The 25421-nt window shown below is 38.5% G+C and overlaps 4 protein-coding genes across 4 annotated transcripts; 2 read left to right on the plus strand and 2 right to left on the minus strand.

Moving 5' to 3' along the window:
• Positions 1-224: 224 nt before the first annotated feature.
• sfxn1 (sideroflexin 1) lies at positions 225-5234 on the minus strand. The gene is made up of 11 exons (XM_055159282.1): positions 5121-5234; positions 2926-3095; positions 2680-2850; positions 2415-2513; positions 2252-2327; positions 2029-2114; positions 1830-1957; positions 1707-1756; positions 1502-1551; positions 1346-1393; positions 225-1213 (listed from the first exon to the last, which is right to left on the minus strand). The coding sequence occupies exons 2-11, from the start codon at positions 3087-3089 to the stop codon at positions 1117-1119; spliced, it is 969 nt and encodes a 322-aa protein (XP_055015257.1). The 5' UTR covers positions 3090-3095; positions 5121-5234; the 3' UTR covers positions 225-1116.
• Positions 5235-5377: 143 nt separating this feature from the next.
• On the minus strand, positions 5378-8348 carry LOC110157661 (serine/threonine-protein phosphatase 2A catalytic subunit alpha isoform). Its single transcript, XM_020922013.2, has 7 exons — positions 8122-8348; positions 7542-7751; positions 7269-7442; positions 7097-7186; positions 6763-6924; positions 6510-6628; positions 5378-6424 (listed from the first exon to the last, which is right to left on the minus strand). The coding sequence occupies exons 1-7, from the start codon at positions 8221-8223 to the stop codon at positions 6352-6354; spliced, it is 930 nt and encodes a 309-aa protein (XP_020777672.1). The 5' UTR covers positions 8224-8348; the 3' UTR covers positions 5378-6351.
• Positions 8349-8636: 288 nt separating this feature from the next.
• atp5po (ATP synthase peripheral stalk subunit OSCP) lies at positions 8637-11160 on the plus strand. The gene is made up of 7 exons (XM_020922004.2): positions 8637-8765; positions 9317-9367; positions 9460-9570; positions 9645-9774; positions 10543-10655; positions 10736-10822; positions 10917-11160. Exons 1-7 carry the CDS (start codon positions 8739-8741, stop codon positions 11025-11027), a joined length of 630 nt encoding a protein of 209 aa, XP_020777663.1. The 5' UTR covers positions 8637-8738; the 3' UTR covers positions 11028-11160.
• Positions 11161-11791: 631 nt separating this feature from the next.
• Positions 11792-24369, plus strand: LOC110157647 (histone-lysine N-methyltransferase, H3 lysine-36 specific-like). The gene is given in 24 exon segments (XM_055159033.1): positions 11792-12890; positions 13372-14207; positions 14324-14465; positions 14573-14692; positions 14695-14744; positions 14815-16441; positions 16514-16623; positions 16949-17101; positions 17414-17423; positions 17521-17618; positions 18359-18547; positions 18629-18709; positions 18790-18913; positions 18997-19197; positions 19863-20042; positions 20150-20306; positions 20388-20587; positions 20664-20776; positions 20937-21206; positions 21286-21402; positions 21487-21628; positions 22220-22326; positions 22403-22610; positions 22973-24369. Coding segments are annotated over 23 exon segments (5994 nt in total). The 5' UTR covers positions 11792-12890; positions 13372-13388; the 3' UTR covers positions 23749-24369.
• Positions 24370-25421: the final 1052 nt, after the last annotated feature.

Below are 25421 nucleotides of genomic sequence, written 5' to 3' on the forward strand. Positions count from 1 at the left end.
CTACATTCAATGACTTAATTACAGCAAATGAATGATACCACAAAGGAAACTGCTCTAAACACTGATATCAAATTTAACAACAGTGATCAGTGTCAGATTCACATTATATTCAACATTAATCACGAGAAATCACAAACTGAGGAGCAACATATACACCAACAAAATCAATATTTCAACATTTAATGAATAACATTTAAATTGTAAACAATTTTTTGATATGGTTTCACTGCATTTATATTTTATACAATTAATCTCTGTGATTATTGTGATTGCGAATTTTCAGTTAGGTATGTATTAGTAAGTAGTAAATTGTATTTGGTAAAGTTCATGTTCAATTTAATAGCTTTATAGTTAATTCAAAATATTCTCAATATTTCAACACAAACATATCCTAACTACAAATCCCTTAAATCTGTACCATAATGGAAATATCTTTTGAGTTATGTGTTACAACATAAACAAAACACAGGCTCCATATCCTACTGCATTGTATTTGACTTATTTGAAGTAAAAAATAGCATCTGGGCAAATCTTATGTTTTCAATACTGGTTTTGTGTCTTGCTATAAACTGTTGATAAAATATAAGCACTTTAGAGAGGAGTGGTTTGTTCTAAGACGTTTCGCAAATACAGTAAGTAGCACATGAACATTTATTAAGACATCAAATACTGTAGCACCTTATCTCTTACTTTATGATTTCTATAGGACCCTGCAATAAGAAGGACTGAGTTTAAATTACATGCCTAAATTCCCAAGTGCTTGCTGAATTTCAAAACTGGCTTAATAACCTTTGAAATCTTAGTTACTTATCATTTTATGTAATGTTAAACAAATCACTGTGAACAGTTTGGCAATGAGTCTTTAAATAAATATGCTGATAAGTTATGATAACTTATGGCAATACATTTCATTGGCAAAGTCATAGTTTTATGTTAATACAAATTCAAAGAGTCACATATTTATAAAATCAAGTATGCAATTACAAGAATGGGGCTTCACATATCCATCTGAGATGTGTACATAAGGAGAAACTTAACTTTGGCACATTGAATAAAATGGACAATGGGTGTAGTCGGTAGAAGAGGCAGTACAGTGGGGCAGTGGCCACTACAGTCTCATAGCCCTTTGTTGAAGTAGACTCTCTCTACTCCAGGGTGCTCTGCCCGAATCTTCTCTTGAAGTTCAGGCTCAAGGCGGCTCACTGATATCGAGCTGTAGCCAGAAAACAGGAATGTGAGACATTTTAGGGGTAAAAAGACCAAACATGCATGTTATGCAACCACTTTGGCAGAACTGCATTATGCAACCTTTGCATAATTTCAATGACTGGAAGCATCCACTCACCTCTTTTGAGGAAAGAGCGCACAACAAAGAGGAGTGGCAAACACCAAGCTAAAACAGAAGAACAGACAGCAATGTGACAAAAAAACATTTCTATCTCAAAAACATGAAACATCAAAGGGGGAAGGTTTATCAGCTGTCTCCATTGTGACCACTCACCAGAATCCCACCAGGCTGACTTGAATAGGTGCACTCATCCATGGGAACTTCTGAAAAGACCAGGCACAAAGGCAATGGTGAATTCCCATACTAGAGTGGCCCAGTGGGCTCAAGTCATTTGTAGAGCTCATGTGCAACTGATAAAAGCATTTACAGTCTGGAAAGATAAGGTTACTCTGGCTAAAGGAAAAGTCATTATACAAACCTTCAGGAATGCCTTCTTTTCTAAGTGGTTCATTAGAAAGGGTGGAATTGCTGAAAAAAGAGAAATAAAATAAAAACTCCTGCTCATTTATGAGTTAAAGTTTAAGTAGAAAGCTGTCCATACCCATTCCTGGTGACGCCATGAGGATTCGGGAGACCACTACCTGAGATATTGCTTGCTGTGCAGCTTTTGTGGATTCTCCTAACCTATTGTCGTTCTCATCTGTAATAGGAATACCATGCTTCAGTTCTCTGTGAAAGTATATATTGTTAGTGTTGTAAAAATATACTGAAACATGAGTTCGAATATAGGGAGTTTTTACCTTTGTCTCATCAATGGGATGTTTATACAGTTAGCAGCAGCAACAGCAGCAAAGGGAACAAACCGTCCGATGAGGGGAGAGACATGCTGTGTCAAGAAGAACATTAGTATTTTTGTTGTTGATTTGATTTGTTTTACACCAGTTACATAAAGTAAGACATTTCATGTCAGGCAGTTTAGTGTGACATTTTATTAAGACTTAAGTGTGTTAGATAAACTAATACCTTTGTTAGTGCATTCAGACCTAGAGCTGTGGCGACAGCCCCAGTTGTAGCAGACACATAAGCCGTGCCAAGCTGACTGCAAACACAAGGTTACTGTCAAGTTATATAAACAGGCATAACTACATTAAAAGATTAGGGGATGATAGCATGGCCGAATGCTTACTTGACTGTGATTGGAGCATCTCCGCTTCTATTAGTGTAATTGACGATAGCATTGAATGACTGATTAATCCACTGCCAGAACAAAACAGCTGGAGTAGTTCTACAAACACACACACACACACAAAAAGCTACAAGAAATAGTAGCAAAAGCCCTGTTCTTGAGAAAATAATGTACATTTTTCTATAGTTGATGTTGGCAAAATTATCAACACATATGCAACTATATATTATAAATACAATTATAGTGCCTGCAGACTCGTCCTTACTTGTAAAATGTCATCATACACCCAGTAATCGTCATATTCATGGGGACTTGGGCTGACATGCGACCAATCAGGATCATCTTCTCTCCAGTGTCGGGATGAAAAGCTGAGTCAAATATATATTTGGCCCTCCACAGTTCATCCTCTGTCAGCCCCGGGGACACAACCCCTTTTCTATGAACAAGACAAACGAGATTTGAGTCAAAATATGGAACTAATTTACTAGAAATATGCTGCTCGCGTAGCTACCTGTAGTCAGTTATGATCCTATGTGCATGGGTTAGTTGTTCGTTGGTGAGAAGGACATTTCTGGGGTCTGTGACAGTGAAAAAATGCTTTGCTCGACCCACAAATGTGCTTTGGTCCCACCGAGGCTCATTGATATTTATGGTAGTGGATAGCTCTGCTGCCATGTTTATCTGAGGGGAAGAAAATAAAGCATCAGTATCAAAAGTATGCTCAATGAACCATGTTTACACAAAGTGTACTTGAGGCAATATAACATTATGACATAAATATAGGTCTAGGGGTTATTGAGATACAAAACAACAGTATTTTTATGGTATTTATTTAAAATCATAATCTTACAGCTGGATAGTAATACAGATATAATATACTAGTATATGTACTGTGCACATACTGGGTTAAACATAATTAAACATAAAATAGTCAAAATAGGTTTAAAAAGATTTTGCAACACAAAAGAGGATTCCTGTGATACCAAAGCATATACAATAACAACTGTTGTCTTTTAATTTAGACCTTTTCCCTATTTATACTATGCACTAATGGCACTAACAGTGGCATTCCAAATCTTCTTCCCCAAGTCAAAAAACATTTGTGAAAAACAAATGCAGCCCCATGCTTCTGCTTATTCAGCATTATGTTACTATGGTAATGGCTGACCTTACACAAAGGTTGTGAAGCGCTAAATTGCAAAGCCCTATTATGGTAGCACACCAACCCCCAAACTGTAGCTAAAAGCAGGCGCTTGGCAGGGACAGGCCTGGGGGTACAAGACAAATGCATGAACCTCACACCAAACAGATCTGGCACGGATGTGGATAACATACAGGCCTAGGCCTACTATAATGTATAGTCATTGTACAGTCTCGACTCCTAACCCTAACAGTCAAACTAAACCCTCCCCATATGGACAGTGTGTGTGTGTGTGTTAGGATGTGTGACAATATTTGTCTGAGAATGCTTTCATTCATGAAATAAGTTAAGGCTAGGCAGTGAAACTGAAAAAGGCACGCTGTCCCTTTAAATCCAATTACACTGCATGAGGTCTTCACGAGACGAAAACAACATGACTTTTTCTTTTAGTAGTAGGGCTGCTCGATTATGGAAAAAATCATCACAACTATTTTGGTCAATATTTAAATCACGATTATTCAAACGATTATTTTTTAGATACACAATGCATTTATTCAGCATTTCTCTCTCAGAAAAAAAACAAAAAAACAAAAAACAAAAACACTTTGTTACTGATAATTTACGACAAACATTCAAATTGAAAATAAATATAGGCTACAAATATGTATATGTATAAAATATAAAATGAATAAACTATACTTTGAACATGAAATAAGGCATAGAAAAAAATAAATGTCTCCAAAATAAACTATACATCCAGATGTTCTACAATCTCTATATTTAAAAAATAAAATAAAATAAACTTTGTTAAGATTTACTCGTTTCAATTCGATGATATACATTTCGAGTTTGACACACACATCGCGATCAAAATTCAATTAATTGCGCAGCCTTATTTAGTAGGTCCATGGATCAGGCTTAAAAACATCTGTATTCTTCGTATGTAAAAGAAAGGATAAGATTGTACACTAATGACAGTAGTATTAGGGTGAACTTTGGTCTGGCGCGGCCTTTGATCCAGAGTCGCATCAGACGCTTCTGCCCTCACTCTCAGCCAATCAAAGGCGGCCTGCATGGCTGTATATTAACCTGTAATTTACAGCAACTCCTATATTATATGGCTCATATAGCATAAACGTATCCCTGCTGTATACCATGTAAAATAAACTAAATTTTTATTCACAATTTAAGCATTTCTGAGGTTCAAGAAAAACGTTCTGTCATTGGGATATTGTTCAACCCGACACAGACCAGTTACAGCTGGACCTTTCCTGGGACGCACGGATTCAGCAATTGAAGAAATCAAAAACATTTTCGGTAAAAGCGTTAAACACATCTGTCCCGCCTCACAAATACCCAGTTTTTCTCCCCCAGACTGAACTAGTATCAACCTGCCACATCTACACATCCAGATGCAGCCCAGTGCGCGCTCCAAAAAAAAAAAAAAAAAAAAAAAAAAAGAAAGAAAAAAACACATTCACTGCAGTTTACGCAACAAGAAACTCCAGGCGCTCGAAGCAAATAGCCAATACAGGCAAATACAAACACACTGTTGAGTTACTTACTGCACTGTGAGCTCCGGTGGTCCGCGAAAGGCTTCCCTGAAACGCTGCAGCAGCTAATTTGACCCGCAGGAGAAGCAGCTCTTCTCAGCCAACGGAGGAACAACCCACCGCGACCGGAGGTTCACCGTCACAATAAATGTACCCTTAACAAAGGGACGCGTTTTTCTGCAATATGTAGTCTTTGTGACATAAAATGGCAAAACATGAAAGATGCCAACATTACATCCCCAAAGAAACAAATGACAAAAACATCTTAATAGTTTTAAGTGTTAACACAGTTTTATTTCATCAGCAGCTTGAGCACTACATCCGTCAATGCGCTTACATTTTTTCCAACTTGATACAGAGGCTATAAATCATTAATAATTAGTGAAACTTTGTTGGAGGGTTTTTTCACGCGTTTACTGTAATATGGGCGGGAAAAAATGTAAGACTATATGAATTTCTGGCAGCTGAGCTTGTGTATGCTCAAACAGGCTACATTTAAAATATTTGCCAACTACATATTGGCCCAGCAGTAATTAATTAGGAAGAAGCTTCCATCTATAAAGCAATTTTGTGTCCATTGTGCACAATATAAAACACATACATACTTTAGATATAAATAAATAATATTATAGATTTGTTTGCTTCAGTGCTGTCCATAACATTGGTGAGAGTTACTGTCCTTAAATTATCTGATTTGTTTGAGTGGCCAGGAAAGCTATGACTTCAGGTACATCTAGTCAGTTTCAGGCAACATAAATGGCAACAAATATGTGTTTTGATTTTTTTGTATGCTTAGTTTTTTTTTGTTTTTTTTTTACAAAAGGTTAAACTGGGCAAAGGTAATCCATAACAGCATCTGTAGCTATTAGATACATCAGGTGCCCTCTCATCTTGCCAAAAATAAATAAAAAGACAGTTAAAAAATGCTTGCGATCCTGGAGCCATGCCACATGAAAATAGCTCATTATACAATATCGTATTATGGAAATCGTATTTGATCATTGGTAACAAAAATGTGTTACGTCGTTAAACACTTTTCCCGACAAACCAGCAGGATTCTTTAAAATTGTGGTTGACTGTTGCATCAAAGACCTCATGCACAGAGAAGTTGACAAGATACAGATTTACACTGAAGTGATCATGTTTGTTTCCTTGATATGGCACAAATGCACTGTTCCATGGGAGGATAAATGCTGCTTCTTTGAGAGTGCATTGCAGAATCTCTCACCAAGCTGTCCACTTCTTACAAGAAATAGTCAGGTGTTCTTCGCGTCACGTGAGGCTCTCCTCTGCGGGGTGCCGGGTCAAACTGTAGACTGAAAATAAACATTTCCCTTTTAGAGACTTGATGACACAATAATGACAATAATACTGATGTTGAGTAACTTATGAAATGCATACAAGGAGTATTTCAGTGTATCATCAAGTTCCATGATCGCAGCCTGGTTCCCACAGCGGTAACAATAGTTGGGTGCGCTGAAAATTGTAACAACATTACGGTCATGGCACCAGTTATAACCCTGTAACAACAAAGCAACAACAGGCTTTGAGAAAACCACTGCTGTAATGTGAAATTGAAATCAAAAGCACCCCAGATAGCAAAAAGTATTTGTGGCGGATCCACTTCAGATCCCGATGCTATCAGGGACTTTACCTCCATTACAAGCTGGTGGGCTCTAGATACCAGTGTCAGCCCATTTGCATGGTTAAAAGTCTCAGAGATGTCCTGTCCAAAAGTGTAGCCTGCACCTCGTGGTGAAATCCCCCAACCACCACGATCATCAGGATCTGACCATAACAGGTCACACATGGGTCCCTAAAATATATATATATATATATATATTAAATGATTAGTTTACGGAAGCATTTTTTATAATTTTGATAATGCTTATATTGCCAATTTAAATTATTGCAATGGCTTTGAATGATTAATATATATTTTATATCAATCCTTCAAATTAATCCTAAATCTTGAATTTGAAGTGTACCTCATGAGGAACCTCCTGCAGGCGATCCAATGCTCTGATGTGCTCAAGTGTGTCTATTGATGGAGAAAGGCCTCCGTGTAGACAGAAAATCTTAGGGAAGCGTAAACAAGGTTAAAATTCAGCTCACATTAAAAACTCATTAGGGTTATTGCAACTGCTTATTCTGTTTTACCTGGTTGTCTACCAGTGCAGTAAGGGGCAAGTAGTCAAATAGATCTGTGAAATATTTCCAAACATTGGCATTGCCATATTTCCTTAAGCACTCATCATAAAATCCATACACTTGTGTGATCTGCCTGCTTTCATGGTTTCCTCTGAGAATAGTGATTCGTTCCCGAAATCGAACCTAAATATAAAGAAATTAGTCACATCCTCTATCCAGGCTAACTGATATTGCACAAACCTGAGATATACAATATGTATTGTATGATCTATGGGCGTGTACCTTAAGAGAAACCAATAGTGTAACAGTTTCCACAGAATAATAGCCTCGATCAACATAGTCTCCCATGAAGAGGTAGTTAGTATCTGGAGATTTGCCTCCGATCTTAAAAAGCTCCATGAGGTCATGAAACTGTCCATGGACATCTCCACACACCGTCACTGGGCATCTCACCTCCTGCACGTTGGACTCCTGCGTGAGGATTTCTTTTGCCTGGGAAGAAAACAATGACTTGACAATTACAGGTGTGGCTCATGGTTATGTACGCACTGTCGTATGCTCCAATATAACATCTTGTTCAACATGTGAAAAGCCTATTCCTGTGGAAAGAGCATAGAGCCTGGAGTGGGCGTAGCTCAATCAAAATCTATTTGCAGGCTCCATCTTCTGGAGAGAGCAGTTCTTAGCAGTGTGCTGCGTGGTTCTGCGCTTAGGGATGCTATCCAAAACAGGGCCACACGTGAATTAGGCTACATGACGTTATTCCAAAGAAAAGAAACACGTTTGGACAAAAATATGACACCCTCACGCCTATTGTGATCCATTGTAATGACAAACAGAGCTAATTTCTTCACAAACCTACCTTTTCGCAGAGAACTTTGACCTGATTTTCAGATAGCTGTTTACACTCATTCAGTTGTTCAATCCAGGCGTCCAATTCCTTGTTAAATGTCTTGTCGTCCATGCTTAACTCAACAACCAGCTGCTAATAAACCCAAAGTAAATACTTAGTAGCGGTAATAGTCTGGATCCGCTACGTCCTATGGCAGTACATTCGCAGCTGTGTGTAGGCTATGCGTATGTGCGCCACAAAAAGACTGCGTCACACACGCGTCTTGTTGTCTTTTTTGGATTTTAGTTTTTATCACCTAGTACATAAGTAAATTAAAAATAAGGAAACAGAAAATAAACATTTATACTCTTTTCATTCTAAAAAAAAAAAAACACACAAAAAAACAAACAAACAAAAAAAAATATATTTTACTTTAGATTGGGTTTGAATCTTCTGGCATTTCCGACTTTTGCTTGTTCTTATTTAAACAAATACATAAATGGGAAAGAGCAAATAATCTACCTTAAAACAAACAAATGCATATTGTTATGATTATCCTGCTAAATAAAAAAGTGCGTTTCCTATTGGTTTAAGTGGTTGTGATTAATGCGCACGCGCCAGTTTCTGTCGGTCGGCTGTAGGAGAAAATGGCAGCGCTCATGCTAGGACAGCAGGTTTGACTTTTATTTTTCGTTGTTTACTTTATGTCTTCAATACATTGTGTAAAGAACATTTAATACTGAGGGTTTCCACTAATGTTAGGTTATTTTGAAGGAATGAAATAGTAAGGTTCGTAATATACACGAGGCTGTTGAATGACAGCTAACGTGTTAGCTCTCCGATTAGCTGTCCTCAACCTTGCAGAACATTGTGTGACTGCATTTATGAGATTGGTATAGAGATGCCTGAATTAATTCATAAAAACATCCACAAAGTGGAGGGCCACAGACTGAAGATAACGCAATCTGGCTGATCTTATCGAAGTCAGTTTTGACAACCATTTATCTCTCAAAGGTTACTGTTCTGAATCCTTCAAATGGATCCATTTGACATGTCAGCTTTGTTGTCTGTTCGTTTTTATTCAAGCTTTTTAGTTGCAGTATAATGTCAAATTTATTTCAGTTTTGGGTCTGCTCAGCAGGAAGCCCGAGGGCCGCATTTGGTCCCGGGCCTTGACCCATGGTCGGTGTTTTCTTCATTGATATTCACGCCCTTTCTTTTGCAGGTTCGCCAGTTAAGTACATCCGCAGTCAGACCAGTTGCGAAGCTGGTCAAGGTAGGTTTTTTTTTGTTTTTTTTTTTTTTTGTGTGTCATTAGTGAACTTCAATAGATGGCAACCAATGTCTTACCAATATCTTAACTTTTAGCCACCCATCCAAGTCTATGGTGTGGAAGGGCGCTATGCCACTGCTCTGTTCTCAGCTGCCAGCAAGCAGAAGAAACTGGACCAAGTAGAGCAGGAGCTTGGAAAAGTGCATGTAAGTTATAATGACCGAAAAGTTTAATTTCTTTATGATTTTAATTACTTGGCAAAAAAACATTTTTCTTATAGGCCTTGATTAAGGACCCAAAACTTTCCAGTGTGGTAATGAACCCTCATGTGAAGCGCAGCCTTAAACTGAAGACCTTTAATGATGCCCTAGCAAAGGCAAAAGTGTCACCAATCACATTGAACCTCATCAGTAAGTTGCATGTGATTGCTTTTGATCATCGCCAAGATTCAAATAAACTGTATGAAGCCTGTGCCCTTACTGTTTTGTTTTTTAAAAGGTTCTATAATCACTACTGAACCCATGTTGCCAGTGACTTAACCCACAAATAACAACATAGAGGCTGAGGCTGTTTTTTGATAGCTCTATTTTGCTGGTCAGCTGCATGCCTGTAACAAAAAGAATTCCCTCTTGGGAATGAATAAAAGTAATTCTGATCTCTGATACTGGCACGGATGAATGATTGGCTGCAGGTGCTGGGGTTTAGGTAGTGATGATTCAGAACAGAGAGCTCTCTTAGGTTTAACCTTTTTGAACTTTGAAACTCGAAATACAAATGAGAAACTCGTGTAAGGCTCATTCTGTTTTCTGCTCTTGAGAGCCTAAATTATAACATGAATAACTTGCCCATCATGTTCAATGTTTTAAAGTAACTAACAAATATAATGCTGACTTATTATCCCTAAATGCAATTTACCCTGTATCTGGAGACAGAAATGGGCCATGACTTCTGTTTATGAAATTTGAAATTAAAATCTTGCTTATTGTTCATTTTTAACAGTCTAATGTAAGAAAGTTGACTCACATGGCCCTTTAATAATGCCATGAAACCTGTGGTTTTGCTCATTATTTCTTCACACATTCCTGTGACTTCTAAATGTTAAACAATGTTATGTGTACTATGGTTTATAAGGTACATAATCACATTACTATAGACTAAAACTCTTGCACTTTTTTAAGATGTCCTGGCTGAAAATGGCCGTCTGACTCTGACTGAGGATGTCATCACTGCTTTTGGTAAAATGATGAGTGCACACCGTGGAGAGGTCATCTGCTCTGTCACAACTGCTAAGGTATATTAGAAAAGGCTTATAGATTATCTTCAGTATTGTTTATTATGCATGTTTAAAATGTTGTCATATTCTGTTTACAGCCCTTGGATGAAGCAAATCTCGCTGAACTGACAGTTGCCCTGAAAGGGTTTCTTCAGAAAGGTGAAACCATCAAGCTAGAAACAAAGGTGTTTAATCAGTCTTGATTATCTTGCAAAAGTTTGTGTCAATGTCTCTTTAAAATGCATTCTTGATGTAATCTTTCAATATTTTCTTTTTCAGTCTGATCCTGCAATCCTTGGGGGCATGATTGTCAGTATCGGAGACAAGTATGTGGACATGTCCACTAAAACAAAGATTCAGAAGTTGACAAAACTCATCCGGGAAACATAATTCCTTTTGGGTATTTTAATTTACAAAGTTGAGGATGGCCACCGTGATATTGCTTCCTGTTAAAGTAAGCATTTGAGTACAATGTATCTGTATAAAATCATATGGATGTTAATAAATAATACAAAAAATGGAACTCCTTATTGTCATTAACTTTATCACATTTGTAGACTTGTTTGCATTATGAAAAAGGTTGATCATTTTAAAGGTGCCACAAGACCTTTCTGGTGGAGAGTACCCTTTACTGATTTACTCTGAATGTTCCACAGTATGGCACTAAACTCATCTATCCCCATGAAGTGAAGTGAAATGAAGTACTCATTTTACTGGTCAGATCTGTGGAGAGGTGATTTTGTTAGCAAAGTTGCCAAAAGTGCTAATGCTGTGAGCATTAGTATACTGCGAGCTTTAATAATGTGTGCTACATACAGTGTATATGTTACATGTATGTGTGTTAAATGCCTTTTTGATTGTACATACATACTTTAAATATTTATACATTTTTTGGTGTGATCAGAAGGTGCACTGAAATTCAGAGGTATTTAAGGACTATTCAAGCCAATGTATAAGTAATATAGGGAGACATACAAAAAGGACTGAAGTAGGCCTATGCTAAAAGAACTGTTAGGGAAAATCCAGGCCTTTCTATGGCCACTAGAGGGGTTGAGCACTTTGTCAATAAGGCCTGTAGTAACACACGTGCTAACTATAGTTAAGGCGGAGTTTCTTCCACATATCAATAGATGTTTGCGATGTGTCGTTTTCCTGGATTTCTCTCGTGTGACAAATTATATTTTGGTATCAAATGATGCTTACTAGTGGAGAATATGTTGGTGTTTTATCTCTTAAATCCACGGGTCTAATCGAACCCTAAACCAGATAGGCCTATGCCTTGGAAGCGTCATTAAACAGTAACTGCTCATTTTGTTCTAAAGCGATACGTCTGTTGTTTTTAAATACTTCTGCGGTCCTTGTCAGTGAGCTATTGTCCTCTTTGGGTCACGCCAAATACTGAACATCCTAGCTTAAGCCAGGGTGCAGCTTACAAGAGGCCTATCGGTTGAAACATCGATAGTGATAAAAATCTGCTGGCCTGCCACAGAGCTGGGCTCCATTTGGCACTGCGTGCCTTTTCACTCGTGTCAAAATAGAGCTAGGAAGAATCAATATGGCGCACGGAGTGAGTCCGAAGCGGTCGTGCGTTTATCACTCACTTTGTTTCCTCGTTTTCTGTGTAATCTCTCCGGTCTTACTGATGGCCTAAACTCCCACGGCTGGGATAAAAGAACGTCACAACGACGCACTTATTCATGTATTATTACAGTGTTACAGACCATTGGCTATTATTGTGTATTATTATGGTGATTAGAAACTTCACCTGGACGTGCCTGTCCTTGTATGAACGGTCCTGTGTGTTTGCGTGCGTGCTCATGCGCGTGCCTGTGCGCGTGAGAGGAGGGTTAGTGTCACGGCCCTCTGCAGACGGGGGGTTGGGTAGCTGTGCCGATTGGTTGCTGCTCACCAACACAGTCAGTCTGGGCTTGTTTTAACATAACCGGGGGCACCTCGATAGAAACCAAAATAATGAAGTAAATAAGCTGCTAGACTGTCAGAAGATCGGTTATGACACACTGAATTTTGTCGCTGTTTGATATGCCAGCAAAATGGATTTTCTACTGCTTATTTGCTATTTAAGGTGACAGTTTTTCAGAGGGCCGCAGAGAATGAGAGCTGTGCCTTGGCCTACTAGAGCTGCTGCTGCAACTGGGATTGTACATATCGGCTTTCACAAATCGAGAAAAACACTCGCTTTGTGCTATAGTATTAGAAAGCCGCGCTGAGTTCATAGTGGCCGGCGTAAGAATGGTAAGTTTATCGCTGTTTCCACGTGTTGGTGCTGGGTGAACCTTTTGTGAGTTAAGTGTAGCTTCCTATGTCGATGTGTGTAAGCCTCTGTGTTTGTGTGATGGCCAGTGTCACCTCCTCCACCAAAGCCCAGCACTCCTCTGGTGTGTTCTAGTGGACAGTGATCGCCATGACCCACAATCAGAAGACAAAGAGGGACAATTTCTGACACTTTCTCACTGAAATGAGTCCAAGCCTGGCGCACCGGCTCTGTTGTGTTTTGTGCCTACTGGCCTATTGTAGGAAGGCCAGCCATACAATGTCGGCTTATTTGTGTATGACGCAAGTAATGCTACGCCGGTTTTTTTCTTGTAGTTTATTAACAGGAAATAATCACTGCGTCATATCCACTCTCAGGCCATAGGTTACCTTTATGGTCAGTTAGTAATAAACCTGTAACTAAGTATTTCATGATGTAATGTGCCTTTTCTTCTCTTTATAGGACAGAAACATGACAACATGAATCAGTCTTACAGACCGGCTTTTAGGGCAGGCTCGGTCTTTGGCCCTGGCCAGCCCGAGTTGAGGCCCCACAATGGGCTAATGAGCACTTCCTATGGAAACCAGTACAACATTGTGAAGCGTGGGTCTGACCAACAGACAGGACAACTGCCCTCTTCAAGCCTCAAGCATCCATCTGTACTGGGCTACAATCAGTTCAGCAGTTCCCACTGCTACAGTCCTCTGAGGCTGCCAGATCTGAACCCTGTGGTCACCAGGACAGACCTGCAACACAAAAACAAACTGCACTGTGCCAGCCCCATCAGTGACGGCGATGAGTTTGAGGCACCCTCTGTACAGCTGCCTCCATCTCCAGACATCCAGGACCTCGAATCCTTTGAGAGCCTACAGGATGTACAGAGAAATGTTTTTTCAGACAGTCCCCACAGCTTGGAGCGTTGCTCTCCCATCTCCAGTGGATTCCTACATTTTGAGTCTACACTCTTTGACAGCAGTGACTTTAAGGAAGATGAGTTGGGAGAACACAGCAGTAATGAGGACTTCATACCTTTCAGGTTTTCTCCAAAGTTGTCTGAGGAGCGTCCTGTTAGTGACTCAAGGAACGCATGCAACTCTGGTGCTGATAAACGAACATTCAAACCTATTTTTAACCTCATGTCCAAAACTATATCTGAACTGAACCCCACATTAAGCCCCAGTGCATTGCCTGAAATCATCATCAGAGATGAATGGAGTGTGGGGAAAGAGTCTGCCACAGGAGAAGAAAGCTCTCCGCCACTGGATAGCCAGGCGTCTTTATCAAGAACAAATTCAAATGTAATCAAACATTGAATTTTATTGTTTGTTTTATTTTGACAGAAATTTTAATTATCAATCTTAATAGTAGCATGTAATAGAAATTATATTTAATTGTTTTTTTATCCTTTGATCAGCCCAACAGCCTCCAAAAAGAGTTATTTCCTTCAAGCAAGTTATTGGAGGGAGATGTCGTGTGGGCAAAGTTCAATAAAAGGCCCTGGTGGCCCAGCCAAATAATCTGTCATCCCATCCAGAGAGTCCACACCAAGATGAAGGGTATGTCTACTCTTTAAAAACTAAGAGATATGCAGATTCTGTTTGCTGTATTTGTGAACTATTAAAACATACATATTTACAAATACGTGTTTCTTAACTGTTAACAGTTCCCAGTCCTCGTCCTTGTAGAATGTACTATCTACAGACAATTGGAGAAGTTGTAGAATGTGCGTGGATCCCGGAGACTGTTGTTATTCCTTTTGAAAGTGGTCATCAGTTGAAGACAATCTGGTTGTCAAAAGAAGAGGAAAGCAAAAAGAGAAAGACTACAAGTATAAGGTAGATTTAACACAGTCTTATAATTTAAAGAAACTACTGAATCTTACTGTGTTTTATTTGGCCATTGCAGATACCCAAAATCTATCAAAGTGCTTGGGAAACCAGTGTGTCTAAAGCTGAGGAACTGTTTCATGGTGGAAAACAACACATTGAAAGTGTCCGACCAACATCTCCAAATGGTGAAACCTCCTCTCCCAGTCCTGAACTACAATCAGTTGAGCAGCGCTTATCCCATGACCATACACTCTCACCTGGCCTTGCTGAATATAGAGAAAATAAAAGGCATCACAATAAGTATCCTTTACAAAATGGAATAAAAACCAATGTTGTTAAAAGGAAAAAGAAATGCCTGTCAGATATTTTTGGGCATATTGTTGGTGGGTTGAAGGACCAGCAATTTTTAACAGCTTGTGCACTGAAAGATGAGGACTCCCCATACGCTGACCTGGATTCTGTCCCAATTCTGCACCGTCCAAAACGTACAGCGCTGTCCCAAGAGCACGAGGAAGAACTCTCTTTGGTTAATCAGAATGCCCCAGCAAAAAATACAGAGAAAAACTCCAAAAATTCTATTGACTCCTCAAATATTTCAAGTTCTTTGCTAATGGCACACGCTGAACAGACACCTGGCAGTTTGGATGTAACCTCTACATCAAAACATCTGCGCAGTTTTCCAGCTAGTAGCCGTTTAATGACAAAGGCATTGAAGGCAGAAGGAGACACAGATCTTGGTTCACTGACAACCAAATTCACCTCAGCAGAAGTCCACACTGAACATCACGCAAATGAATCAACTACTGATGCTTCAATCACCAGTGAAACTTCTCCTGTTAACATATCCTATTCCAATACTACTAACCCCGTAAAAAGGAGGGCAAGAAAGCCAGACAAGAAAAATGTTCACAATGGTTTATGCAAAGAATCAAAGACTTACGATTGCACTAATGAATCGATTGCCAATGTCGAAGTTAAGGCCGAAAACATTTCCTCAGATATATCCGCATCTCCACCACAGTCACCAATGGAGGCATTTCAAAATGTCAAGGAGCTTAAGTTTAAATCCATTACAAAGGAAGAAGAAAAGGATTCAGATGAGAGCGCGTTTCGACCAGAACCCAATTACCAGTTCAGTACTTTCCTAATGCTTCTTAAAGACATGCATGACACCAGGGAAAAGGAGGGGAAGCCACTATATCTCCCAACATCTCCAGTTCTCATCAAAGAAGAACCCATGACAATACCCACAACTCCAGTGAAAAGTCCCTGCGAAATTTCCACACAAAATGCATTTACTACTGGAATCAAAACAGAAAATGACCAGTCTTCATCAAATAAGAATAACTGTATTGTGAAAACTGATGCAGGTATGAGTGAAGATGTTCCCATTCATTCAGAAGTTACAGAAAAACAGCGCAGAAAACAAAGGCTGCCTGCTAAGCTGAAAGTCAGCATACCTCGTCTGTCCTCGCATCTTACAAACTTGGCGTATGGGATACGGTTGAACAAGAGTCCATCACAATTTAGAGAAGAGACATCAGGTATTCAGTGCAAAACATCAGTGCCAGAAGAGGAAAGGTCAAAGGGCAATAGTCACGAAGAGGTCACAGGACAGCCTAAAGTAAATGGGTCATGTACCGATTTGGATGTAGAAAATAGTGCCCTGATAGACACAAAATGCTTGGACACAAGACTATCTGGTAAACTGAAAAACAGATAAACTGAATTGACTAAATGAAGAAGCATTTAATAGATTTTTTATGTTTTTCCAGGACCATCAAACAAGCACCAGAGAAAACCCACGAAAAGGCTAATGGTATCTCCTGAAGAGTGCAAACAAATGAATGAATCAAAAAAGAAATCAAGAAGGAAATTATTAGAGGTAACCCAGTCAGTTTGACACTATGATAAATAGGTAAAAGTATTAAAGATGAAACAATAGAAGAGACTGGGTCAATAAGAATGAGTTGATGAATTTGAATTTGTGATATGTAATTTGTGATTCAGTTCCTAATCTTGTCCTTATAACTTTTGACATATTCAATTTAATATTTTTCTGTCATTATAGATAGTCTCAATCATTTTCCATATGTGTGCACAATCCAGTGGGAACTTTATCTTGCAAGATCTTGTGGCTCCAAGTCTTTTCCCAGTCCTAATAAGTATAGATTTAAAACAATATTAAAATATATAAATCTCTGTTTTAGAACTCAAAAATCTCCATGCCTTCTGCTCCTGTGCGAGATAAAAACAACTTCAGGAAGAACCTCCCTACACAAAAAAGTGTGGGCTCTCAGTTAAAACACAACCCTCTGTTGATACAAAGATGGCAGCTGAAAACGATCTACCTCCTGAATCTGGTAATGACGAATATATTAAAGGTACATTGTGTAACTTTTCTTGTAGAGGGTCCATGAAATGCTTTTCTCAATGAGATTTGTTATTGCTTTGTCTTGAGTGTTTCACTGTATGGCATTGAACCTTTCTATCTTCATGGAAACCAAACCAGACCAAGTTACAGGTCTGTGGAGAGGCAATCCCACTCACAGTCAGAATGCGTTTTTCTAGGTATTTTGGAGCCGTAAAACCACCTGTAATTTAATAAATGTAAGGTAAAACTGTTAAATGTCATACTGTGGAGCATTCCAGGCAGAGCAATGACGTGTCTATAGAAACAAGCAGGTGATGGACCTCCACCTAAAATGTTGCATAGCGTACCTTTAATGCTATAGAGCAGAGATAATTTTTTTCTAAGCTTTCAATTTATGTTTTGACACAGGGTCTGCACTGCTACAGAGAAAGAGGCCGAGGAAAGTTTCACACCAGGTGCTTGAATGTACCATAGAAGAAGTGTCTCTTGCTTCAGCAAAAAGACTGGTATGTTCAGGCTTCAGACTATTTTAAAATTAGTGATGCATAAGATATGATCTTAGGTTCTTTTCTTAAGAAACTGACAAAAATGTATCAATGTCACCTCACAGTTGAAAAAGACAAAATCATAGAGATAATTAGTATGTCAAAGGTGTAACCAAAGGGTGCTTCTTGTAAACGTAGTGTGTTTATCCTATTATTACCTCTGCCAAGGAGGTTATGTTTTTGCCGGCGTTTGTCTGTTTGTTTGTTTGTTTGTTTAGCAACATAACTCAAAATGTTATGGACCGATTTTGATGAAATTTTCAGGATTTGTTGGAAATGTGAAAAGGAAGAACTGACTTCATTTTGGGGGTGATCCAGAAGAAATCCTGGATTCTGGATCACTTTGAAATTTTAGTTAACATTGTGGTAAATGGGGCCAAAAATTTTGTTTCTCAATATCTCGGTTAATTATTGACCAAACCCCATGAAATTTGACTCAGGGATGGACAATGGGATCCTCTTTCATATTCCAAAGGCTGATCCGGATCTGATCCAGAAGACTGATTTTATCGCAATTTATATAAAAAATGGGGGTAATCCTTGGCGGAGGTCTGCGCTCTCTGAGTGCTTTTCTAGTTATTTATTATTTATATAGCGCATGTAAAATAAATACCTATATCTATAACGATATTTATTTTATAATGAAATATGATGCCTTGTATAATTGTATATACATAAAACATATCCTATTTTGTCTGTAGGTTAGGACTGTGAAAAGGGAAGCGTCTTTGCCTAAAACACCCCAAAAATCAAAGACTGAGGAGAAGAGCACTGTACAGGACCGTCCCTCCAGCCCCAGATCAAAACCTCTGAAACTGAAGTCAGAGACAGAGACAGCCAGCACTGAAGAAAGAATAACTATTACCTCTGATTCAAACCCCAAAGATGAGGTTTGCCTTGTACTCTGACTATGCTGGACAGATATTACTGTTTAGTGAGTGTTCATGTTGAAAATGAATGAATTTTGACAGGTGTTGAACGACAGTCCGTCCTCTCAGGTAGATGGAAAAGGAAAAGTAGGAGGTGCAGCTTTAAAAGAAAATGTGTGTCAGGTAAGCAGGTATTTTGCTATTAGATCATTACTTGTTCATTTACTAGTTACAACTGTATTTAATAATTTATGCTTTTGCAGATTTGTGAGAAGCCTGGAGACCTGCTGTATTGTGATGCCCACTGTTACGGAGGCTTTCATCTCCAATGTATTGGGCTGTCAGCTGCACCCAAAGATACATTTGTTTGTGGGGAATGCAAAACTGGTAAGTAGTGTAATATATGTCAAAAAGAAAAATACAAAAAGTATGTGAAATTTTTTAAGTAATGCAATTTTCACCTCTATCAGGAGCCCACACTTGCTTTGCATGTAAAAAGTCCGGTGATGGGGTAAAAAGGTGCATGATACCGCTGTGTGGGAAGTTCTACCACTCGGACTGTATAATGGCCTTCTCCGCAACACAGCCCAATAACAAAGGCATCCGCTGCCCTCTTCATGTCTGTCTGTCCTGCCACATCACCAACCCCCTCAACCTCTGCAACTCTAAAGGTAGGCATTCTCATTGTTTTCTGATCTATGTTATAATGTTGTTCAATCATCAAAACCATACCTAGGGTTGTGTTTTGTTTCATTCAAACATGTAACACACAAACCCTGCATATTTAGTTCTTCTCTCAAACAGAACCTTCTAATGTCATGTGGAAGTATGGGTTGTGGTTCACTGTGTTTTTGAACTCCACAGACCTTCATTAGAATCATTTGGCTGATTTCAGCCCTGGAGTTTCCAATCTCTACTGAACAAAATGTGGCTGTTAACTTGAAAACTTCAGCTTCATGACATCACAAGGTGGAACAGAGCATATTTAGATTTGAAGATGTACACAGACTAATAATAAATTGTTACTCAAACATATAAATGAAACAAAATAAAACTCCAGGCATGTTTTTGATGAGGGAACAGCCTTATAACATGTTTTAAACACAGCATTATAACACAGTTTAAACTCAATAGTAAATTTTGTATATTATAGGACCCTTACATTTTTATTACATAAACAAACCTTGGAAATTAAAACAGCAAATTCATTAGGTCAAGAAATGACTATATTATATCAATTGAACTGAACTTTAAAAACATTGTTAATACTGTGTTTTATAGTATAAGGCTTGTACTTATGCATAGTGATATTTTTATTGCACTTTTTGTCTTCCAGGTCGATTACTAAAATGCGTTCGTTGCCCTGTGGCCTATCACGCCAATGACAACTGTATGGCTGCTGGCAGCTTAATGTTGGCAAACAACAGCTTCCTCTGTCCAAACCATTTCACTCCTCGAAAAGGCTACAAGAACCATGAACACATCAACGTGAGCTGGTGTTTTGTCTGCTCTGAAGGTCAGTTTTCAGAAATATGTTGGTTTCAGTTTAGTTACATAATTTCACATGTAGTATTAGTTTTTAAAAGTATCTCTAATTTGAGCGCATTGGCTGTGGTTCTGTAGGAGGCAGTCTTCTGTGCTGTGAATCCTGTCCTGCTGCTTTTCACCAAGAGTGTTTGAATATTGAAATGCCCCAAGGCAGCTGGTTCTGCAATGACTGTAAAGCAGGAAAAAGACCCAGAATAAAAGACATACTGTGGGTGAAATGGGGACGCTACAGGTAAGAGCAATTGGGCTCCTTGTTCTTACATTCACTGAGATCTCAAATCTCCAGTCAGAAACCTAATTTTATAACTTTTAGATGGTGGCCCGCTGAAGTCACAAAAGACGTTCCAAACAACATAGTAAGAATGAAGCATGATGTTGGAGAGTTCCCAGTGCAGTTCTTTGGCTCAAGAGACTATGTGTGGACATATCAGGCACGGGTTTTCCCTTACATGGAGGGGGACACTCATAACATTGAGAAAATGGCCAAGGGGGCTGATGCTGTTTACAAATCTGGTATGTTTCTCAGTCTATTGATCTGTTATTTTGTATTTCTGTTGGGAATAGAAAAAAAAAATGCATCTGTTTTCAGCCCTTACAGAAGCAGCCGAAAGATTCAGAGAACTTCAAACTGAAAAAGAAATGAAACAGCTACAGGAGGACAGAAAGAATGACAAGAAACCACCACCGTATAAGCTAATAAAGGTATATATATATATATATATATATATATATATATATATATATATATATATATATATATATATATTTTTTTTTTTTTTTTTTTTTATTATTTATTTATTTTTGTATTATTAACAATATCATTAGTGAATCAATAATATTATGTTTTATGTTCATTGCTTAGGTTAACAAGCCAATTGGTAAAGTCCAAATCATCACAGCAGATCTGTCAGAAATACCGCGCTGTAATTGCAAAGCTTCAGATGAGAATCCGTGCGGGCCAGACTCGGAGTGTATCAACCGGATGCTGTTGTATGAATGCCACCCTCAGGTCTGTGCTGCAGGAGAAAAGTGCCAAAATCAGGCTTTCACTAAACGTGAATACACACAAGTGGAAATATTCAGGACACTTTCTCGTGGCTGGGGTTTGCGTGCTGTGTCAGACATTAAAAAGGTATGTTAAAATGTGCAAAAGACGTTTGTTTATATCATATTTTAAGCTGTAGTAGTTCAATCTTTTTATTCTATGATAGGGCGCTTTTGTGAGTGAATACGTTGGAGAGATGATAGATGAAGAAGAGTGCCGGGCGCGGATCAGGCACGCCCAAGAGAATGACATCTGCAATTTTTACATGCTTACACTGGACAAGGCAATTTTGATGTTCCTGAATGGCATGTGACTGTATGCAACTGAAAATACTAGTAACTGATGCAAATTACCTTTTTGTTGCCAGGATCGAATCATTGATGCAGGGCCTAAAGGAAATGAGGCTCGTTTCATGAACCACAGCTGTCAGCCAAACTGTGAGACTCAGAAATGGACTGTGAATGGGGACACAAGGGTCGGATTGTTTGCACTTCAAGATGTTCCAAAAGGTACGGCTTTATGTTTATTGCACAGAATCATTGTTTCAATACAGGGGATGTTTCTACTTTTGTGGAGGCTCAATACAAGTTGTGTGTTTGAGCTTATTTCATAAAACGGAGAGATTTGTATTCCACAGTCAATTTCTTTAGCAACTGTGAGACGAGCCAGGTAGTAATGCTTATGTAGGTTATTATGTGGAAAATATGCATTTCATATGTAATATCTCTCTTCAGTAAAGCAGAGTGATAGTTGTTTAAAGCCATGTTTCTCAAAAAGGAATTCAGGGACTGGGAATGATTTCACATTTAAAAGAAATTTGGAATCAAGTATTCGAATATAGGTTCTCTGTAGTAAGGACAGAATTGGGACAAGACATTTTGGGAATTTCTGATTTAAGTATAGTTTAATTTCACAAGCTTTGTTATGCATGTGTAATTAATCAGTATAAAGAATGGCTATCAATATAAATTATTGGCATCCAATTTTGGGTGCTCCCCCTAGTGGCTGGTGGGGCCCAGTGCATGTAAACGTACTACTTGTGCAAGAAAACTGAACTGATTCAGTTTATTCATGAAAACAGTGTGCTGTGTGTATTACAGGTGTGGAATTGACTTTTAACTACAACTTGGAATGTCTTGGCAATGGAAAAACTGTCTGTAAATGTGGAGCACCAAACTGCAGTGGTTTCTTAGGCGTTCGACCGAAGGTAAATGAAATTTCATTTTTAATAGTTATTTGAATGACTTACAATATATTAATATTGTGTTATTATTCATGCATAGAACCAGCCATCAGCTGAGAAAGTCAAACTAAAAGAAGGGAAAAAGAGGGTGTACATGAAGAAGAAGAAGAAGAAGCAGGAAGTGAAGAAAGAGAGAGAAGATGACTGCTTCAGCTGTGGCGATGGAGGGCAGCTCGTGTCCTGTAAGAAACCAGGCTGTCCCAAAGTCTACCATGCAGACTGTCTCAACCTGGCCAAGAGACCTGCAGGCAAGTGCACACTGTATATATGTAATATATATATTATTTACTAGTATGTACATATGTATAGTATATGAAAGTTTCAAGTCTGTGAAACGGTGACCCAGCTCACATTAAGAATGCAAGTTTTTCCTTGGTATTTTTAAGCAATAAAATACTTTTTAAATTTGAGAATGTAAGATCAATAAGTTTAATGCCACGGTGTGGAACACTCAAGGGAAAGCAATATCATTTCCACAAAGATAAGCAGGTGGCAGACCCTGCACCAGAAACATAGTGCACTGTTTAAGCTTATATCAATTCCATCCATTTGCTCTAGTTAAAAATATCTAACAACAATATAAATACATTAAAACTATATCTTGTTTTAGGGCGCTGGGAATGTCCTTGGCATCAGTGTGACATCTGTGGCAAAGAAGCCTCCTCATACTGTGAAATGTGCCCCACCTCATACTGTAAACAGCACTGTGAAGGGATGCTCTTCATCTCCAAACTGGACGGGAAGCTGTCCTGCAGTGAACACGACCCCTGTGGGCCCGATCCACTCGAGCCAGGGGAAATACGCGAGTACTCCCCAAACACAAACTCTCAGAAACCCAGGTCTATAAATGCACCCCACAAGTCCTCAGCTGTTCCAAACTTGAAAAAAGCAACATGCTCTACCCCCATCTTATCTGTCCAAGCAAAGCACGAACCTCCACCGCGGCTTTACATCAACACAAAAACAGCTACCTCCAGCTTTGTTCCCAGCAGTAGGACCTACCTCACAGACAGGACTGAGGGATTTTCTAGCTCATCCTCCTCGAGAGACAAAGAAGACGGAGAGGTGGAAGATGGAGAGGTGTGTAGTATTGAAGTTGGGGAGATTGAGGATGATGATGATGATGATGATGAAGATGATGATGATGAAGATGAAGATGACTCAGAGGAGGAGGAGATGGAGATTGTAGTGGAAGAAGGGGATGAGCCAGTATTTGGAAGTGACTTGGAACAGAGTGAAGGAGCGTTCCACACTTGGGCTATTGAGGATGAGGAAGATGAAAAGGATGAAGATAATGATCATGATGATGATGATGATGATGATGTTAATGTTGAGGAGGATGAAGAGATGGAGGTCTGGGAGTCAAACGAAGAAGCTGATAGTTGACAGGTGTAGAGAGTAAGGACTGGTGGAAATGGCAAATGTGTACTGTTACAAATTGTGAAACAATGCACTATTCTTAAAAAACAAAAAAACTAAATAATAAATAATTATTGGGGACAGCCCAGAGACAAGACAGAGAATCAGATATAACACTAAAACTGATAAGCATACTGTTAAATCTGGCAATGTTTAATGCAGCTGACTCTATAATTGTAATTCTAAAGGTTTAGAGTCAACAGTTAGCCTAATAGATTTTCCATAAATTATTCTCAATTACAAAAAAAAAAAAAAAATTAAAAACATTCAAATTACCTCAAAGATTGACTGTATTGGAGCATGAGTAATTTCTTGTTCCATCTCTGACAGAGCAATGTTGTATAATAAAAAGAACTTCATATTTGGGTGCTCCTCATCTTGACTTCACAATCTCACTGCCTTCTCAACCCAATGCTGCAGGACTCACACTGGGGTTGTATTCTGGTGCTAATCGTCTCTTTGTACTTGTGTAAACGTGTTTATTTGTGTTTTGTGCTGTTATGTTTACTGCTCTTTCTCACAATATTGTTTACATTTTTTAGCTTTTTAAATTGAGTATAAAAAGTTTAAAAGTTTGTTCAGATCGAACTCTCGTGTCTTTGTGTCTCATGTTTTTGTTCTCCTCATAATGTTATTTTTATTAATGGTTTGATATATACAGCTATACCAAATAAGCCATGCAAAAATGCTGGAGGTTGGAGAAACACTTAAAAATGTTGAAACAGACAGAAAAACTAGCGGAAATGTCAATTCAGAGTACTCAAAAAGCTAGTTGAAGACATATTCTGCATTAGTAGTCAGGGAGCCAAAGTCTCAAAAGCTCTAGAAAATGGGTTGAACCTGACATCGCCTGCCATACTTTTTATTTGTGTTTTTTTTGTTAACTGTGACCCTGAGGACCAATAATTGGAGGGTCTGCTCTTCCGGAAATATCGCGGAAAAAAAATTGTAGCCATTTTAGTGTAGGTAACTACACAATGCTCTTTCGTAGGTAACCTTCATTTTGTGATAGAAAATTTTGAAAAATGAAAAATTTCCTCAAATCCTCAGCGGATTGGGTAAGCTGTCTACAAATACATTCCAGATGCAAAGAACACATGTGGTGACAACATTCAGTGAAAAAAATATTCATAAAACACATTTCTACATGATTTTGGCTCAATTTAATGCCAAAAAATAAGGCATTTTTTCCACTTTTTTCCAATATTTTCATCTTTACCTCATTGGCAATCAACTATTCCCCCAAGTTTTGACATCGGCCAATATGCCATTCTTTTCTTCAAACAGTATAGTCATTCCACAGAATAAAATATAAAAATCCAACCAAAATCAATGGATCTGTGATGATTTCTTTACCATCAACAGGGAAGAGAAACAGTTTGAACAGAGGTTTGAGTCACACACATCTGATTCACTTTTGCATTTATGGAGTTCGCAAACAAATTTCTCGAGTCGTTTTCCGCTGTTAGGATCCAACAACCACACAATTAACGATACTGAATCACAAAACTAAAATATGACAATATCAGAACCAGAAATAAAAGTGATATGGTTCAAAAGACTTGAAAAGATCCACTTTGACAATAGACACATCCCACTGGGAAAACAAACATGGAGATTTGATGCTCACTTTTTTGGAA

This window comes from Boleophthalmus pectinirostris, unplaced genomic scaffold (assembly GCF_026225935.1).
Source record: "Boleophthalmus pectinirostris isolate CB_2022bp ecotype Guang Dong unplaced genomic scaffold, ASM2622593v1 HiC_scaffold_23, whole genome shotgun sequence".
In the NCBI taxonomy this organism is placed as follows: Eukaryota; Metazoa; Chordata; class Actinopteri; order Gobiiformes; family Gobiidae; genus Boleophthalmus; species Boleophthalmus pectinirostris.